Source organism: Salvia miltiorrhiza, chromosome 2 (assembly GCF_028751815.1).
Source record: "Salvia miltiorrhiza cultivar Shanhuang (shh) chromosome 2, IMPLAD_Smil_shh, whole genome shotgun sequence".
NCBI lineage: Eukaryota > Viridiplantae > Streptophyta > Magnoliopsida > Lamiales > Lamiaceae > Salvia > Salvia miltiorrhiza.
Window position 1 is genome coordinate 70,201,168 of NC_080388.1, and position 20,045 is coordinate 70,221,212.

The 20,045-nt window shown below is 34.6% G+C and overlaps 3 protein-coding genes across 8 annotated transcripts; 1 reads left to right on the top strand and 2 right to left on the bottom strand.

Moving 5' to 3' along the window:
- Nucleotides 1-1,078: 1,078 nt before the first annotated feature.
- Nucleotides 1,079-5,617, bottom strand: LOC131008791 (uncharacterized). Of its 4 annotated transcripts, none has more exons than XM_057935820.1 (9): nt 5,306-5,617; nt 4,398-4,481; nt 4,146-4,256; nt 3,427-3,574; nt 3,178-3,267; nt 1,983-2,037; nt 1,763-1,885; nt 1,511-1,567; nt 1,079-1,431 (listed from the first exon to the last, which is right to left on the bottom strand). In XM_057935820.1, exons 1-9 carry the CDS (start codon nt 5,458-5,460, stop codon nt 1,304-1,306), a joined length of 951 nt encoding a protein of 316 aa, XP_057791803.1. In that variant the 5' UTR covers nt 5,461-5,617; the 3' UTR covers nt 1,079-1,303. The 4 variants fall into 4 exon arrangements, with proteins under 4 accessions (XP_057791803.1, XP_057791802.1, XP_057791805.1 ...); XM_057935819.1 differs by having other exon boundaries at nt 4,398-4,487; nt 5,306-5,592; XM_057935822.1 differs by having other exon boundaries at nt 4,398-4,544; nt 5,306-5,446.
- A 7,068-nt stretch (nt 5,618-12,685) lies between these two features.
- On the top strand, nt 12,686-15,005 carry LOC131008793 (protein SPIRAL1-like 1). 2 transcript variants are annotated; one of them, XM_057935826.1, is made up of 3 exons: nt 12,686-13,075; nt 13,758-14,068; nt 14,659-15,005. In XM_057935826.1, exons 2-3 carry the CDS (start codon nt 13,778-13,780, stop codon nt 14,734-14,736), a joined length of 369 nt encoding a protein of 122 aa, XP_057791809.1. In that variant the 5' UTR covers nt 12,686-13,075; nt 13,758-13,777; the 3' UTR covers nt 14,737-15,005. The 2 variants fall into 2 exon arrangements, with proteins under 2 accessions (XP_057791809.1, XP_057791810.1); XM_057935827.1 differs by having other exon boundaries at nt 12,936-13,075; nt 13,763-14,068.
- Nucleotides 15,006-15,907: 902 nt separating this feature from the next.
- LOC131008798 (RHOMBOID-like protein 12, mitochondrial) lies at nt 15,908-19,928 on the bottom strand. Of its 2 annotated transcripts, none has more exons than XM_057935844.1 (8): nt 19,262-19,928; nt 17,636-17,756; nt 17,442-17,561; nt 17,225-17,335; nt 16,816-16,857; nt 16,455-16,559; nt 16,329-16,370; nt 15,908-16,140 (listed from the first exon to the last, which is right to left on the bottom strand). In XM_057935844.1, exons 1-8 carry the CDS (start codon nt 19,591-19,593, stop codon nt 16,042-16,044), a joined length of 972 nt encoding a protein of 323 aa, XP_057791827.1. In that variant the 5' UTR covers nt 19,594-19,928; the 3' UTR covers nt 15,908-16,041. The 2 variants fall into 2 exon arrangements, with proteins under 2 accessions (XP_057791827.1, XP_057791828.1); XM_057935845.1 differs by having other exon boundaries at nt 18,335-19,643.
- Between the last annotated feature and the right edge of the window lie 117 nt (nt 19,929-20,045).

A 20,045-nucleotide genomic window follows, 5' to 3' on the forward strand; every position in this document is an offset into this window, starting at 1 on the left:
CGAACTGTGGAACCGTGAACCAGCACTCCTCCCCAACACGAAAAAGATGGATGCTACTTTCCTTCCCACGGTTTATTTATGTAGTATATATTGGTGTTTAGTTTTCTGTCTTTTGCTATGTAGTTATTTGATTATGTTTGATCTTTCAGATTTTGTCTCGAAATGGATCTGTTTTTGCACATTATTGAGGGTTGGGATTGAGTTACAATTATTGATTTTATCTAGATATATATTTCACCATATTTTAATAAACATAAACAATATAGAAAAAAAAATAATAAATAAACTATTTTCTCAAAAAAAAAAATTGAACTGTTCGCTGGTTTGAAACCGGAATCATTTTGACGGTTCCCAAGCAGACTCGTTTGAGCTCGAACTCAACTTAAATTTTTTATCAATGCTCAGTTCAAGGTTCGAGCTTGACTTATTTAGTAAACGATTTGAATTTTGGACGAGTTCATGCGCAGTTTGGTGCATTTGTTGATAGTTTAATTTCATTAGGTGTTATAATTCCTTTACTCATAAAATGGATCGAATTTATATATTCAAAAGGTGTAAGTATTTTTCATCCTTCCAAATTGGAAATTATATTTTTCTCTTTTCCAACACGGAAGCTAGCAATACAAGTATATCAATCTACACCTTAAAATGTTTACCAGTATTAAAAGACTACCTAACTCATCTAGTAACCAAGTCCAATTGGCTTTATTTTCTCAATGTGCAATCAAATTTTGAAAAATAAAAAATACTACGTAAATGCGCAAAGAGATTCATAAAACTCAATCATTCGGCCACCATATAGTGTAAGTGCTCGTTTGGTTCAAGTAGAGGAATGAAAAGAGAATGGAATTAAATAAATGAGTGGAATAATAACAATAAACATTACTTATATTGAGTGTTTGGTTTAACAATGAAAATGAATCATTAGTAAGGGATTCTCTTTCTTTTGTTTCCCCACTATTTTAAGGGGTAACAAATTGGGTGATTGGGTTACCCTCAAGTAAGGGTAATGATTATCTCATTACCCAAACCAAACAACAAGTAATGGATTCAATTACTTAATTCCCTTTCCAACCTCTTAAAACACCCAACCAAACGTGGGCTAAGTGTGTAATACTTCTCATTTTCATAAAGAGTCCACCAAAACATGGTTCTCAAACATATGAATCAATCAGTTTCGTAGATGCAAAATTTTTATAGGACCTAGAATTTTACATAACAGCAAATAAACAGAGATCATCTAAGCAGACATAAACATCTCCGTTTACCTCGAAAGAGAAAGTTTCGATTGGAATGCCTGTTTCTATCTAAAACATATGGGCCGTCTCTGAGGCCATGCTTCAATCTTCTGGAAGTACTTCACGGGCACCACTCCATCAAAACCCTCGGTTAAAATCACCCTGTTGTCGGATACGTAAAGTTTCATTCCCTCTGAGTAAATGGAAGAATGTCAGCAGATGCAATATCAAACCATATCATGTCCTGTTGTGAACTATATTTAGTGGAGTACCTTCCAGGGATTTTCTCACATCGAGAAAGATTAATGTGTCAACGTCTCGCCTCATACCTGAAAAATCATATCATACATATCAAGACACCATTTATAAGACATAATTATGTGCTGATTTCTAATGCACATGTTGAATTATCATCAAGTGTGAAGCTATGCAACCTAGGTTGAAATCATTGTTGTATGGAGAACTTTGAATTTATGTTGGTTATTCTAGGATACAAGATGCGAAGAACAAGGATACAATCTTACCACTAACAACTTCTACATTCCTCGGCAAGCCACTGGAGAAATGCACGTGTAACCTCTGCATGCGCTTGAGACCCTCCCTTAGGATTGATTCCAAGTTACTCTTGTAGGTCCCATGCACGCAAACTTATAAAACCAAGCATGGAGAAAAGATGCATGAAAGATGTAAAACAGTTAAATGTATCTCACAATGAAAGAGAGGGCAATTGTTGTAGATCCTAACCTGGAACTTCTTCAGGTGAAAGTATGGGTTTCAGCAGGCTCTCTGTTTCCACTGTCTGTCAAAGCAAGACAATGAAGGAGAATTTAAAAAAAAAATAATGAAAACATAAAATGACACAGCCAGTACAACATTAAGGAATTAGCATCTCAGAAACAATATTCAAGAACAACAAATACGAGAAGAACTGAAGATGCCCAAACTGAGCACAAATTCCATAACTTTAGATACCAAGTAAGCATGCAGGCAAAAGTTTAAAGTAGACCAATCAAAATGCACACACTACAACTTTAGGTATATTATTATAGATTATCGATGAATCAATTGAATTCAGTACCATACATAAGTAGAAGGTGTTTGGCTAAGCTTATTTTAAAGAGCTTATAAGCTCCAATAGCTTATAAGATGTTTTAAGAGCTCAAAAGATGTAAAATCTCAAGAGCTTATAAGTTGTCAAAGTGTTTGGATAATTGAGCTTATAAGCTAGAGAGAGAATATAGTGTGCTAGAGAGAGAGAGAATTTTGTGCTAGAAAGAGAAAGAGAATTTTTGTTAGAGAAAATTGAAGAGAGATGAACTTGAAAGGCTGAAATACCAAATCATAGTTGAATAATATTTGTAAAATGACTGTTGCATATAAGATTATGAAAAAATAAGTTGGGGGTATAGGAACTTATAAGCTTTTGGAACTTATTTTTACTGTTTATAAGTTGTTTAGAGCTTATTTTGCCAAACGCTTTGAATGAGCTTATAAGCTCCTAAACAGCTTATAAGTTGTTTCAAAAAGAAGCTCAGCCAAACACCCTCTTAATTATACCTCCCATCACATATTGCCAATGCATGTAACTGATGAGGTACTTAAGCTCCTCCCTAGGTTACGAGTCATCAAGGAAGTTCAATTTTTGAAAATTCTAATGAATTATATTTATCCTTTCTGTAGTTTCTACTTCTGTAACTTGACATTCTCACATTGCTGTCTAAACTTTCTACATTTGAATGACTAAAGAGTTTCTAACTTGTTTTTGCACCATTCTAGCCAAATGCCCTTTAGGTAGAATTCTTCTGTGGAAAGAAACAAACAGGAAATCATGAAATGCTTAGAACAGTTTAGAACAAAAGATGATGAGAACCTTCAGTTTCTATTTCTTTTTTGATACTCCAACCAAAATACAGCCTCAATCTTTCATAAGGCATATTACCGCTATACTGTGACCTTGGTTTGCACGTAGCAACAGCTCTCCATTTTCTTCCAGCAGGCTAAACCGCTGCTTGTTATCATGTCTGACAACCTGTGGACATATTATAAGTATCAATAAGTATTTTACACAAAGTAAATCGAAAGAGAAACAAAAGACTTGGTTAAAAGGAAAGCATGCATCAAAAGAAAACAAAACCACATACGATACTCATAGGAAAATATATTAAACATACAGAATAAGAGTCAAAACCTCTCTAATATCTTCAACTGTGTGTGATCGCAGCGGAATATTCGCCATAGTTTTCAGATTTAACTTGAGCAGATCTTGGACCTTGACATAGCCATCATTCCTCATATATATATTCAACTCAGAGGCCTTATGTCTCAATATGCGCGTTCTGAAGTTTTTACAACAAAGTAGCTAATATGAGTCATGAAGAATAAGAATTTGATCATTATTGCAAAGAAATCAGTTCATAAACTATTACGAATGGGAGTTGATCAAATATTAAAACAGAAAAGCAATCAAACTAGTCCAACTTTGAAAATCATAACATGTAACCCATCCAAGTTTATTCACTTCTCCCGTGAAAGATAATACTCCAACAGCAACAAGTATTAAATGGTGTAATTAACTTCCATCAGAAAACTTACTTTTCTAGCAAAAGTTCCTAAGTATAAAAGTGGCAGCAAGCCCCTTCCAAACTGCATTCAAAGTTTCAGGGAGTTTATTTGAATACAATACCCAAACTTGTATTAGTACCATCCACAAAGGAAGAGTCCCTAAATTCTTTCACGTTTTAAAATTGGCTAATCTTCTCTAGCATCTGTTTTTCATTCTTTTCCATTCAAAAAATAAAGGATGCTTGTCCATAACTGACTTATATTCATCCTTCATCAACATGAAAAAACCATTCTAAGAAATTAAAGGAATAAAATTCCAATGTAAAGACCAGCATAACCACACACAGCAGTCTGCCAAGTGCATCAATCTTGTTATCTCCAAAAGAGATGCAGCAATTTCCTCTTGATCTTTCGTGGTAATCTTTTGTCTCTATTCTTCTACCTCTGCTCCCACCACTGCCACAAAAATAATTATGACAAACATCAGCCACAGAATAGCATTAAGAAGGATAAAAAGAAGCTCATTCCGGTAATATTTCCTTTTTAAAACAGAAAATTTCGTGATAAAGACTAAAGAAAAAAAAACAAGAAACTGACCTTCTGTTAGAATGAGCCAAGGTAATAAAAGTGGGGTTTCCAGCTGGCTTGAGATGCCTTTCCATCAACCTTGAGTGTTGGAATCTGGAACTTCACAACAAATAACGACATCAACTATGGAAGGTGGCCGCGAAAGAAGGCGGTAACCTAGAACACGGAAAGCTATGCCAGTGAGTGTAGCGCACATCTACACATGACATAAGATTAGTTGGTTAGGGTGGCTAACGGGGACAGATATGACTGAAAAATCGACAGGAATGTGAAATGAAAGCATGTTTTATTTCTAAGTGATTATGTTCTACTTGAAGAAGGCATGGCCTGTTCGTGGAAGGCTGATAGTGGTGGACCATCAGCTGACCGTGGCTGCTCTGTGGAGCGTGGATTTCAAAGAGAGGCTGACTCCTAGATAGGCATCAACTCTATACTAATTCACAGGGATTTTTTTACCTTTGGCTAATTGTAGTATTACGTGATTGCATAGACAAAGGAATTTAAATGAAAATATATCATCAATGATATCAATTAATGAAGATTTCCAAAATAATATGCTACTATTATCTTTGGAGAACTTCAATCAATTATAGTATGATGTAATATAGCTTAAACACCACAATGCTGATATCTATTATCTGTATCTATATCTATCTATAAAAGCCAAGTAGTGGCCATTTGGCGCCTAAACCACCAACCTGCTTCATCATTTCATCTAAGCAAATATTTGCCTTTCAAATATATTTCAATTTGCTTCTTAAACTAATGCATAAAGCAGCTATCAGCACCAAAAATAATAAACGCATGCAATTGAGGGATGCACAGAATCACAAAGCGAAAGACTTGCTGAAAATTGTGGTTTCAATTCAATTAAACCTGGGTGCAAATTATTGGAATAAAGACCGAAACAACAATACCTTTCGTCAGCTTGGATGGCGAGCGGAGGCGGAGCAGCGGCAGAGAAGAATGGATTTTGGGGATTTGGTGTGAAGGAGGGAGTGAGGCTTGTGAAAGTGAGAGAGAGACGGGTTCGAGTTTCACGTACAAGCTGGTTTATGGCTCTCACGAGCATGTCGACTGAGCATAATCAGGTTCGAGCTCCACTCCAAACTTTTATCGACCTCAATTCGCCTCGCTTAGTAAACGATTCAATTTTGAAAGAGTTTCTAACCCCAACTCCGAATACCTTACAAGCAGCGTTTTATTGCCGGTTGAAAATGAACGAAAATTATTATTTCATCCGTGCAAAAAAAAAATATACTACATTTTTTTTTTTAAATGTCAGTGAAGTGGGCTGTAAACGAGCCGAACCGAACCGAATACTAGCAGGCTCGAACTCGGCTCGTTTAAATATTCGGGTGTTCAAGCTCGGCTCGAACTCGATTCGAGCTTTTATCTTGATTCTTGATGATCGAGCTCGGCTCGTCATCCACTTACTAAGCTCGGGCTCGGTTCGAGTTCGGCTCGGGTGATGCTCGATAATATCGAATTCGAGCTTGAGCTCGAGCTCGGCTCGTTAGATGTTTGTATATATGGTGTTCAAGCTCGAATTTGTTATAAATTTAAGAAAATCTTCTTAATTAATATGCTACACGAGTTCGAGTTCGAGTTCGACTCGTTTAAGGCTCGTGTACTAGCTCGATTGAAGGCTCGACTGAAGGTTCGTGAACAAGCTCGCGAACATGTTCGCGAACAATCGAATTCGAATATGTTCGCGAGCTCAACGAGCAGAGCACTGTCAGGCTCGAGTGCGGCTCGATAAAAATTTTGAGCTTGAAATTAGGCTCGAGCTCGGCTCATTTATTATCGAATCGAGCTCCGAACGAGCTTTTTTCGAGCCGAATCTCGAATAGCTTGCGAGTAGTGTAACACCCCGTACTTTTATGAGTAGTAGTAGTGTCGAGACACTACAGAGAGTACTACGGTACTGAGATATGAGATTATAATTAAGATGAGATGGAGTTATGATGATAAATAGAAATATTGAGTATTAGAGTTACATTATTTTGATGAGACGAGTTATTATTTTAGATGGAGATATGAGTCTGATAGAATCAATGATGAAGATAGAGATGATGATTGAAATGAGAAAATAGCATAATTTATTTTTCCCGATGACGGATACAGAGGTATCTGTGAGATTAATTGTCCTATTGCTAATAGGAACATCTGAAGAAGAATAGAGTTGAGATAAGTGAGTGAGAAACCCTATAGAAGGGAGAGTCGATCTGAGAGATGATTGCTGATTGCTTTAATAAGAATTGTATCCGTGTTTTATCTGAGATGGTTTGAGTGATTTTCTACGTGACTATTTGTTTGCGATGATGTGAGTATGATTTGTTTTGTGTTATCTTAACACGGATTATTTTCGAGATTTTGGAGAACGAGATTATTATTTTTAAATCGGGAAATGGCATACAACTATTATTATTTTGCATATCAGTTTTTTTTATGAGAAATATTTTACTGAGATATAAATAAATAAGTTTATGATGAGATGAGATATTCCAATAGTTTGAGCTATTGTATTTTTGATGAGGTTAAAAATTTCTTTCCTTTCGATAAAATTGTAGCAGCTCAAGCGTAGCTGAGCTCTGCTCTGGAGGCAGAGCTGAAAACCGAGCTCTGCTCTGGAAGCAGAGCTGAAGTTGAACCGAGCTCTGCTCTGGAAGCAGAGCTGATGTTGAGCCGAGCTCTGCTCTGCTCTGACGACAGAGCTGAAAACCCGAGCTCTGCTCTGGTGACAGAGCTGAAATCGAGCTCTGCTCTGGCCGAGTCAGTTAGCTCTGCTCTGCCGAGTCAGTCGGCTCTGCTCTGCCGAGTCAGTCAGCTCTGCTCTGGCTTGAGAGCTCTGCTCTGGATGTGAGCTCTGCTCTGGCGAGCATTCCTCTGGCGAGCTCTGCTCTGGTGCGGAACTGACTTAGAAAGAGAAGATATTTTATGCAAGTGGATAATTAAGCATGTGTTATTTATCCAATACTTGATGGCTAAGTAAATGGGGTTAAATAAAACAACTCCTTTCTTTTTCATCCCTCATAACAGACGTCCCTTTCCTCTCTCTTCTCTCTCGACTGTCCTCACCCAACACCATTGATGAGATAGTAAAAAGCTTCACAAGCTACTTGTATGCCATAACCACCGATTAAATCAAGCTGAAAACACTCTTAAATCCATAGAACAAAAGCTAGGTAGAAGGTTCGAGCTAGGAATCAAGAAGGTGGAGTTATACTTTTCTCTACACAAATCATAAGAGTAAGCTTCTAAACACATGAATCTACTTATATCTAAGCTTTATGAGCATGTCCATAGATGATTAGAGTATTAAAACAACTCCTAATTCAAGTTGAAGTTCATGAAGAAAGTGAGGATTTGAGTATAAAAATGAGCCTATGAGATAGTAGTTATGATAGTTGATGGATTAAAATGATGATTACAGATGGTTAATAACGATTCATGAGTTCTTGAGTTGATTTGAAGATTTGAATAGTTATATGAGTTTTTGAGCATGCTATGATGTTAAGTGATGGTTTAAATTGATGATTAGAAGTGATGAAATGAGTTTTGATATGAGTTTGTTGTTGAGAATTATGATGTTATATTCAAGTTAGAGATGTTTTTGAGATATATGATTTTTGAGTTCAAATTGGAGAAATTTCGTAGGCCTACTGACCTACTGTGATAGACGGTTTTTCGATTTCCAATAGCTTTGAAAATTTTATAGCAAGTCCCTACATGAGTCTTGAGTACCCTGGTAAAATTTCAAGTCTTTTCAACTTCGTTTGATATTTCTTTAAAATGCAAAACTTAAACTGCACATTATTACCGAGAATTTCAGAAAACAGGGGAAATACTCTTTCATTTCAGTAGCTTCCTATGTGATCTAGCTTTCCAAATTTTTATGGTATCAACCTTATTGTGTTAGCTAGATATCCACCGAAGATGAGCCCAGTTTGACAACGTTTACTAATTTTGAAAAATTGTAACCTTAGGTTGCACAAAACTGCCAGAAATGGTAGATCATGGTAAAAACGTCATATCTCTCAAATCACTTGGAGTTTTCGACTCTACTTTTTTTAAAATGAAACTAGACTCGAAGATCTTTCTTTCGGTATGAGTCTCGAGTCCAGGAGATGTCGGAGTCAGAACAATTTAAATTTTGAAGTTGAGTCAGTGTAAAAACAGAGCATGTTTTGATGATGTTTGTTTGTGATTTCTTATGTGCCTTATGTGATTGTGTTGCCTATGTGTTTGAATGAGATTAGACGAACCTTATATGAGAGATAAATCGAGACTTAGAGCCATGATTTTCTTGAAACCTATCCTTGAACTTAAGGATGTGAGATGAGTGGAGAGTTTATATAGAGTTGAGTAAAGAGATAGAATATGAGATAGAGTATGAGATAAGGCCTGAGAATTAGTCAATGAGTTCTAATCGAGATTCATTTTATGACATGAACCTTCGATGATGATGATGATCCCTGAAGACACGAGCAGAGCAAGGAAGTAAGTAACTCCACTTTGACGAGAGATTTTGAGTAAGGTCTTCAGGTGGGCATTATTTTGAGTATATAATTTAAGAGCTTTTCCAAACTGTTTTAAATAATGATAAAATATGAGATGTTTGATGTTTCGAGATTATGATGATGTTTGAGAATTATTGACTTGCCAATATTTTTATGATAATGTTGAGCTTGTATGTTTACCCTCTACTGATGAGTTGAGATGAGACGATCGGGTCCTAGGCAGTTAGTTGATAGCTATCTTGCCAGGGCTAGTGTACACTGAGGTGACTGTGAGCCGTCTTCGGGTCGGCCAGTCACGGTGCTTGAGAAGGAGGCCTACTTCTCAGTACCTTAATGGTGATGAAGAGTTGTAGATGTGGTACATACATGTCGAGTACTTGTCTGCAGACACTTAATTATGATGTTTATGGTTAAAACTGCTTGCACAGGTTCTTTTAAGATATAATTCCTGTGTATTGCTGAATTGTGGCAAGTTCAATTTATAGCTCTATGAGCAGCTTTGTTTTTCGGCGATATGTCCACTGAGTATTTATGTACTCACGCCCTGCATGTATTTCTAAACGTGCAGGATAAGCGAAGGGGGAGTATGGTGCGGTGCTGGTGGAGAATGTTTCGGGTTGACGTTTTCTTTCTCTATCATATGTCTGTTTTGTCGATAGAGTTTTGATATGAAATTATGTTAAATAGAGTTTGATGTTTAAGATACTTAGTTTCCTTTGAAAATCAAGCAATACACTCACGGTTATATGTCTTCATACATATAATCGATTCGCCTTTTGCTGCGATACTCTGCATATTATTCTTCATTATGAAAAATGAGCTATACCCGTTTTGCTTTTCATGATGAGATTCCCGATATTTATCGAGTTATGACAATATTGACGAATATACCCTTTTGATGAATTATGATGATCCTTCCTTAGCATGTTTCTTTGTGAGCTTCCGCTGTTGATCTATGTATTCTTTCTATCTTCCCCCTTTCTTTTATTAGTCGTATTGATACTCGGTCCCCGCTATTACTAGTGTCGGAACCGGGCTGCGACAAGTAGCTCTGTTCATTTACAGCCCTACTGTCACACATTTTTGTATCCATCATATTTTCTTTTTTGAATGTTTGGCATTTTTAGTTTAATTTTATTAGGTGGGGTGAGATCATTACTTCATTTTAATTATTTTAATACTCACATAAAAAATATAATCCATATTTTATTTATAATAAATCCAACAATTTTATTAAAATCCGTCTCACTCTTAATTTGATAGTAATTTTTTTAAGGGGGTTTTGATAGTTAAAATTGGAACAGAAGGAGTAGTACTATAAGGTTAAAACTTAAAACCCTTTCATGAAAGAATTTAACAAAGCTCAGGGGGCAGATTGAAGGACTTAGATTTTATTTTATTTTTCTTCTGAAAAACTGAAAACTAAAAAATTAATATCGTAATTTGAAATAAATTTTAACAAAGAAGGCAAATTACACGATCTTTCGATTGGATTTTCCAATTGCGAAATATATATTACATCTCTGTTTCATACTCTCTCCGTTTCATAAAAATATGAACATTTTGTCATTTTGAGGCGTCTCACAAAAATATGAACATTTATATTTTGGTACGCTACCCCACCACAATCATTTTACTTTTTATAAAGTGAGACCAATTTTCCATTCACAATACACTTTTATCTTACATTTCTTAAAACTCGTGTCACTTACAAATATTCATTTTTTTGTGAGACGGAGGGAGTATTATATATCTCTCCGTTAATTTATTGCCATCTTCCGACATCCAATTTGTAGCCAGCTCGATCGCCATTCCCTCTATCTGCCTTCACCATTTCAATACAATGACTTTTGATTTAGTTATAGGTATCGCAAATTTTTATATGAATATGCACATAATCAATAGTGTATGTGCACACTTATCATATTCGTGTCCTTATCATATTGATACGATGATTTTGTATTATCTTTGTGTATGATTCGTCTTTTTATCATATAATGTATAACACGATGTTATTTAGTATTTTTTTTCGATTTTTCAATTTATTATAAATTTTACTGACTAGTGTAGCTAAATTTATTGTAACATGTCATATCAACGAAATCGAAATGGTGTCACCTTCGTGCTTATATAGTCTCCATATGGTAGAAATCATGATTGGTTCTATAGCGTTATGTTGCAATTGTGTCGACGCAATAACAATTCGACATGCTTGAAATGGTGTCACCTTCGTGCTTGAATTGTTAGCTGGAGAATTATATGTCATGTTACATGGGATATTGAATTTTGCTTGGAGCATGATTTGGACATATTTTCTCCAACTCGCTCTTAACTATTTACTTCGTGTAAGATTCTCATAAAACTTTCTTTGTCTCACTAAAAGTGACATGTATTTTATTTTGGATTATCCTATTGTAAGTGGCATATTTTTATAAAAGAAAAAATTTAACCCTTAAAAAATTATAAACACTGCCACTTTCAATTAATTTATATATATATTTTAATTTTTATGTTGAAAAATTTAGAGCCACTTATAATGGGACGAAACGAATACTTTTTTCACATGCTTGAAGGTAAGCTAATTGGATGGACGATTCATAATTTAGTTAATTTATTTGATCTCTTTAAATGTCATGATCTAAAAGTTGAAATATCAATTAGGACTTATGAATATAGTACAATCAATAACACGTAACATGTAAGGTGTATGAATTTTCCTTCTCCTTTTAAGAAAAAGAAAGAAAACACAAATGAAAATCACCAAAAATAGGAAGTGGAACTGCGACTCAACAGCCTCTATTATTTGGTACTTTTGTTCGCTTATAGCAAGAAAATCGGCTGATATCGATTGGATAACAAATTCAAATAAAGATGCTTAAACCTTGCTCCACCAATTGTAAACGCCACAAAATAGCAAGCCAATAAATAAAATAACGGATATATAAAGTCGTTAATTTTTCATGTTCGTGTTGATACAATAGAGAAAGAAAAAAAAAACATTACTTCAAAATCCGCTCACAAAAAAACTCTCATAAAATGACATTCAATGCTTTCTAAATCAGTCTATTATTCGACTTATTTACTTAATCCAAATCAAACATTAAATCATAACAAAAAAAAATATTGTGAAATGCCAATAATTATAGACTATACTATTTTAATAGTAACGATATCTTGCTATGTCAAAGAAATTAAAAATCAAAATCAAAATCAAAACTCAAACTACATAATTTCTGATAGAAATATTGTCTTACTTGAAAATCTTCTAATAGGATGCCGGCACTAATAAGGACTTATGATATTATGTCTTTATTTTTTGATATTAAGGTCGGCATGATTACAATTACCGACACTCTTACTAAAATTAATACTATATCCAAACTTGGAAAAATCCAATTGGAAAGCTTTTTAAAACATTGTTCCCTTTTAGAATCCCCTTTACGAAAAGAACCAAAAACTAATTTAAAATAATTATTTTATGCATCAAATTCCTTGTCATTTAATGGCACCTCCTACACACAGCAAGGAATACACACACTTTATCGTTTCAATTAATGCGATTTTTATTTTTCTTATAGTATTTCATCATTAAAAAAAATTATTTTTCTCTATAATTAATTTGCTAAGAATTTATGATCTCAACTACTATATATTTAATACTTACCTTTTGCAAATATAATACAATAGCTTAAATGATAAATCATGAAAAAGTATAGACAAAATTTTTACTTTATTATAGGTTTGTGTTCGATATATATACAATTTATAAAAATGGTTTGCTGTAACTATATACTTTTATTTAAATGTCTTTTCAAAAAGACAAAAGTAACCTTGATAATAAAAATGTCGTTTATTATTAGTATTATTATTGCACCCCTATTCATAAAATAAATTTTTTCTTAGCGGAGGTGATTTGAATAATTAAATTGTAGTTGTGTTTTGTTTTCATTTATATTTATAATTTATAATATTTTTCAATTTTATAAAAATAAACAACTCATACTAACGGGAACATATTCAAATTATCTTTTAAATACAACGTATGTAGCGTTAGCTTTTTCAGTTCACTGCTCTATATCTCTCTCTGCCTCTGTCTCTTTCTCTCCACTCACTCTCTCCACATTAGATTGTAACTTCTCGCCGTAGATCTGATTTCCGATCTAGGTCAGTCGACTTTCTGCTTATCTCTCTTCCTGTTTTTCTTACCGTTAAGCTTCTTTTGAACTGTGTTTGCTGGAATTTGCGTTTGTTTCTGCTGCTTGTTTCCAGATCTACTGTTTGGCGTTCCGATTTTCGTGTATAAACAACATTTGTGGCAACCGCTGTCATTTTCTTTTGAAAATGTTATAATTGCCGATCTTTTAAGTGTTCTATTGTTTAATTTTGTTATTACAACTGTTATCATCATTATTTCGTTTTTCGTTTTTGGATTTTTTTTATTTGGTGGATCTCTTTCAATCAACAGTAATGATGTAAATTATTATGAATTGTGTTTACTAGGCTAAGTTGATTTTTGCGGAAGAAGTATCATTGTGGACTACTGATTGGTGGAAAAGCAGAGGCAAAATATGAAAAGCACTTTGTTATCTTAAATTTAAGTTGTGGGGAAAAATAAAGGGTTTTAAAGATTAGAGGTCGAATCACTGATATCTCGGCACCAATTTTGATGGGTTCCTTGTCTCTTAGCAATTCCAATTCCACAATCTCAACTAATTTTATAATGATGTGAAGAAAAAAATCATGTCCAACCGAAAGAAATTTTGTATTAATATTTTGTTTACCATGTTGAATCCTGTAATCTAATTGGCAAGGAGCTGATTGAATCTCGTACTGTTGCTTGGTACAGTTCAGGAATTTCAAGAGATAATGGGTCGTGGAGTTAGCAGCGGTGGAGGTCAGAGTTCTTTGGGATACCTATTTGGAGGCAACGAAGCTCCTGCACCAAAACCTGCTGCAACCAATGTGGAGGCTCCTCCGAGGAATTCAGCACCTACAAGGAATTCAGCTCCACCGGCAAGTACTGTGGTTGCAGACAAGTCATCTGCTGTTGCACCATCTGGCGACGCCCCCAAGCAGATTCCTGCTGGCATCCAGGGTAGCCAGAAAAACAACAACTACTTCCGTGCTGATGGCCAAAACACTGGCAATTTCCTCACGGTATATTTATGCTTTTGTTAATATATTCTGTCATTTAAGTTCTTTTGTTAGGCCTTCTTTCTTCTGTCTGTGTGCAACTGGTGATCAGGGGATAATCTTGATATGTGTTTGCTATTTTCCGTGAGATTATTATGTATATAGTTGTCATTGAGTTGGAATGCTTGTCATCTCACTGCAGAATCGATCTTTTCTCATACTTCTTTTTTCTCCTTAATAGCTTTATAGCTGTCACTTGTTGGGTTGTTGCTTAGACGATTCATACCTATAACATTGGCTATCCAGTAAATCTGCTAAATTTTGTTTTAACCACCATTTACTGCTTATCAGTTTATAGTATGATCTATCATTCTAGGGAAATGCAACTTGATTCATACGAGTATGTGACACATTTCCATCTTGTGGGAATCGCCAAATACAATTCTCTGATCACACCTTAATTGGAGACCACGCCTTCTTTGGAGTTGCTATTGTACTGGCATTTTCTTGCTTCTTAAATTTGATTTTGATGCAATTGAAACCCCTACTCATAAATGGTTGTCATTGTTGAGAGTTTTTCATCAAAATGATGCTTGAAAAACTTTGTTTGACAGGATCGACCATCCACCAAAGTTCATGCTGCTCCAGGAGGTGGATCTTCCCTGGGATATCTTTTCGGAGATGGCAAGTAGTTTCTTTATACCTCTTCCAATTCAAAGATGAAAATTGTTGTTTGCTGTGTTTGCTTGGTTCCCCTCTGAAACAGGGGGCGGGCATCTAGTAGCTTCAGACATTGTGAATTGTAATATATGTTATTTTTGTTTTCCTAAATCGAGTGTTGCTTCTCTGGCCTCGAACGAAGAAGTTACTTGCTGCTGTCTGGATGCTAATGGCAGATTATTAATTGTAATATTTTACTTTTCCATATTGCAATGTCAATTGTGTTGATGATTCTTGAGTATTCTTGTGCTTCCCAACCAATAATGATAGATAAAGTTACATTGTAAAGTTCAATAATTACATTTGAACTTTATAATGTAAGTTTGGCAACATTAGAGCTGCAAAATATTTTATGAAAAAATCATTGAGTTGATTGGGATTGGGGGGACCAGAAGAGTAGTATCAGCCCTTGTCAATTCAAGTGATTTTTAGAACATTGCTTGAGTTACAAGAGAAACGAATTAATGCAAATAAATTTTAGGGTCGAAGACTCGAAGTTGATTGACAAGCATGAAATCTTGATGTGTGAATTTTTATTTTTATTTTTATTTTCTAATTTTTGTAACATAGGTGATTGGTGCAAGGCCTTTTCATAAAGGTGTTACGTGTAGTCGTGGGTTATGGTTGTAGTTCGTTACTAGTATTTATTTTCATATAGGAACTCATAACCAAACAGCTCCTAAAAAAACATATCTTTGAATTATATATGTTGAAAGGTATCAAATTTCAAAATTTTATTTTATTTATGAAACAATATAAATTTTTGGAGTTTTTTAGTAATTTCTGAAAAATGTCAACTAACTCGCATTTTTCATTTAAAAACCCTCAACTTCAAAAAAAGTTTGAATGAAGGTTACCCGCTAGATTCCTAGATGGATTATTAAAGTTTAGAGTTTTTCTGCAATTTTATATTGAATAATGCAAATTTTAGCTAGACAATTTATTAAAACTTCGAGTTTTATAAGGTAGAGTTATAATCTTTATTTTTTTTAATTGAAGATTTTTTAAGTAAAAACGTAAATCGATAATGTTTTTTTCCAAGTTGGACACAAATTATGATAGACTCTTATAAATACTACTATTAGAAATTCAACTACAAAAATTCTAAAACAGATCTAGCATGAATTCATCTCGATCTGGGCATGAGAAAACTGGGAAAATGCATCTCATTTCCTAATTAAAATCTCAGAAGCAGTCAAATATAGTCCAAAAATACCAACCTAAATCTCATAGTAGATGCAATTATTGAAAGCTCATACACTAAATGAGTTATAAACTCAGAATCGTCCAAAGCGTCCCTTCCTTTTACTCAACCACGCTAAGGCACCAGCCGCTGCTCCACCTAAATGAGAGGCTCCGGAAATTTCTGTATTGCCCTGATATGACAAAAGACGACGCTACTATCAGAGCAGCAAACGACCGCCTCAAAGTTTCAGATAACGGCACAATTATACGAGAATGTGAAATCAACTGAAATGGACCTTCCCATTCACAAAACAAGAATTGGAATTGAATTTTTGTGATGATGAATCGGAATTTCAATGATATTATAGAATAAACGTACCTTCCACACCTTCCACATGTCATTGCCGATCAAAAACACCCCCTGGCAGAACATTAGGACGAGAAATAAGTAGCTCAACTATTTTTTTCTCTAAATTTCTCTGTAGAGAAGTGATTTTAACCTTACCACTAAATAAGCAGGAACTGGTACAAAGAATTCTAGATAGATAGTCGATGTTGGATATAGAAGTATATTGAGCAGTATTATCGCATTCAAAGCAGCACTTGCACCCTACAAAAATGAGAGGGCAGAATCACAAACATGACCAGAAATTTACATATTATATTCGAGCATGGTAATCATACAAGGAGAGTGATATTGTAAAGACTTTCAATGTTCTTGTTCAATCTTTTAAACTTACATAACAAAATCTCATCTTCAGCTCAAGAACAGAAACGACCACTTATTCATGCTTTAAATAAAATTCGATAAAAGATATCAACGTGAACAATGCTGAAAACAAGGGAAATTGATTAGAATTGCGTACCAGTGCTGGAACTTGCGAATGGCTAAGACGTCCCGGTTTACTCTAGACACAATAAAGAATGAACAAGAATAAGTATATCAAAGTTCTTTTGATAAACCACATCATTTGCACAAATTGATAGCTGATGACTGATGTTGCTCACAATTGATGACAATAATCAATGAGAATGTTAGTTAATAATGTCAAGATCACATATTTTGGAACATAGAAACTCCGAAGTGCACGTGCCAGCAAAATATCAACGGGTTACATGATTACCATGATCCCAATTTCCATACTAGAAGAGACGGAAATGCTCGACAGAAGAAATCTAATCACTAAAGGATGGACATTGATTGAGTCCAGTATGATTATATTACATTCACAATTGCAGAAAAATTACAAGTTACAACGAGTTCTACAACTTTACCTCGACTGATGGAGCTATGAAAGCCTGATATACCAAATAAAAGATCGAGCCAGCAATCGCACCACCTAGATACAACTTCAGCAAATATTGAGGTCCAAAAGTTTGTCCTATCTGTCCAATGAAATTACAGTTTACTTAAATACCTTACTGTAAAATAATCCTAACGAAGAAACTAGAAAGAACTGAAAATCAAATAACTAAAGCCAAGTCATCTTACACTGCTTCCAAAGAAGTAGAGCCCGACCATATTTGAAAAGAGGTGAAACGCATCTCTATGACTGAATGCATTGGTTATCATCGTGTGAAGCTGGCCATGTTTGATGTTTTCTACAGAAATCTGAGACGTAACAACAAACGGAATAAACTTTTCTAGTGACACCTTCTTTAAAAACTCACATGTTATAAACTTACCATAAAATTCTTCACCATAAACTTTGTGTCTGCAACATTCCATAACATAAAGACAGCAACATTCGTCATTATCAATCCCCACAAAACTCCGTCGGTTGTAAGCCTTCTGAAAAATGATCTCCTATAATGCGAAAAAGGACCATGATTTTCTTACTCATGTAATTTCGATACTCATGCAAGATAGAATGTAGAAGGCATCGGCAGATACCCGCTCTGTCTCATTAAGTCATTATCAAGAAAGAGTAAAGTAATATTGTATTTAAAACAAACAGCAGAATCATTTATTACACAGCGAACTGTTTCAGCTTATGGCGACACATTTAGACATTTTGTGGGCATAGCCAAGAAACAAGACGATCCCAATATATCAAGACTAGATTATTACAACAAAAAGTGATAACTAAAAATAACCGCTGAACGGCATGATAAGGTTGGATAACTAATTGTTAACCAATGATGAAGGAAGGGACATAGCAAAAGATGACCAAATAAAGACATTTGAAGTTTCCATTGATGTCTTCCTCAAAACTACTTGTCTTTCAATTGAGAGAAAGAAACGAAGCATCAATCCTCTGCTCATAAAAAGGTATAAAAGCTGAGAAGCATACATATGTTCATCGTTTGAGTTCCTCTTTTATAGTAGACTATGGAACATTACAAATGGACAAGAAAGATTCATATCCAAGATTCCTATCTTACTCATTCTGCAGGATGGAAGAGGCTAAACTCGGCCAATACATCACAAATTTTGCCTTTGCACCAGACCTCCCACATTTTTGAAATCATGCATTCAATCAGTGCTTATTATCATTCAAACATGCGATCTGGGAAAATATTACGGACAAAAAATTCCAAACATTCTCATCCACTAAACTTGCATTGGCCTTAATCAAGTTAAAGATTTAAAAAAAAAAAAAAAAAAGCTTTAAACACAAATTATCTTATAGTATGATTTACTTAGTCTGAAATGGCTTGTAAATAAGAAGTTTAATTTAGAAAGGGTTTGAAAGTCCCATGTAATGGAAAACCATTATAGCATGAACAACCAAACTAGTACATTCTTGTCATTTGCCATGTGTGTTTGTGTGTGTGTGTGTGTGAGAGAGAGAGAGAGAGAGAGAGAGAGAGAGAGCTCCTATTCTAGTTTAAACAACAGGCGACTTTCGGAGTTAGTGCATAGAGAGAATAAGAGAAGCAACAAAAATGGAAACTATACAGCAGTCTATCAAACCAGCATTTGACACGTTGATGGGCTTTAACCGGTATAAATTAAAGGAGCTTTTGGTGGTTAAACAGAGATGCCGCAGAGTTGAATAGCAGAACCGAAACACCTCTGTTCACATCAATCATCTTTACAAATTTAAGCAGACAACGCTACTTAATATAAACAGAGTAGTAATTTCCATTATTTCAATAAATTCAAACTGAGAAAGAAATATTAATTTGCTTTCGTAATTCACGATGGAGAATCTCGATCAACATTAGAACAAGATTGAAGCATTCTATTCTCTTTGCAAAAAGAAAAAGAAAAAGAAAAAGAAAAAGAGAGAGAGAGAGAGAGAATTGAACAGGAATCACAAACACACACACATAAATGTATATCTATATATAGAGAGAGAGAAGTACCGCCGGCTGTCTAGTGAAAACGAAGCCAGTGATCTTCTGTTACGAAACGTAACAGGAAATTTGCCTCGGCCCTGCAAAAGGGCGCTCGAAAAAACCCTTGTTGCGACAAGTGAAGTGGGAAAAGCCCCATTTTGGATGGTCCCTCTAAGGCCATTGGGACAGCATAGTTTCCATAAATGGGAACGTGAAAGCGTGGAATACTCGGAGAGAGAGCGACGATAAAATGGGATGAGGAATGAGGAGGGAGACACAGATTTTGGCGATATTAAGTTGATCGAAGGGCCATTTCTTGCGATTTTAGTAAGCAGCCCCACGCCCAGCTGCCTTCGCATTTTTCACTCTCTTGATTCTCTGCTCTCTTTTAGGTAACAGACTCTCTTTTTATTTCACTCTCTTCATTCTTTCTCTCCCTCTTTATAGATGGCCTAAATTAAAAAAAAAAATCATATTTAAAGTATAAATATATATATATACATATAAATAAAAACCTTTTCTATTCTGAATAGTAATAACTGATCATAATCATTTATATTAAGTGATGTTTTTCCGTCAAATTACCTTATAATTTTTGGAGTTATTTTTAATATTTTTGTTTATTTTTTATTTAAGTATCCCAAATCATGTGTATATTTTATATTATATTTTTTTATATTATCCAATTAAAATATTAAATTTTTTATCTCTTATTATAGGTGTTAGTTACACGGGTATATGAAATGATCACAAATGTTCAATAAATTTATTAAAATAATCAATAAACATAATAAAATTATTAAAATATTAA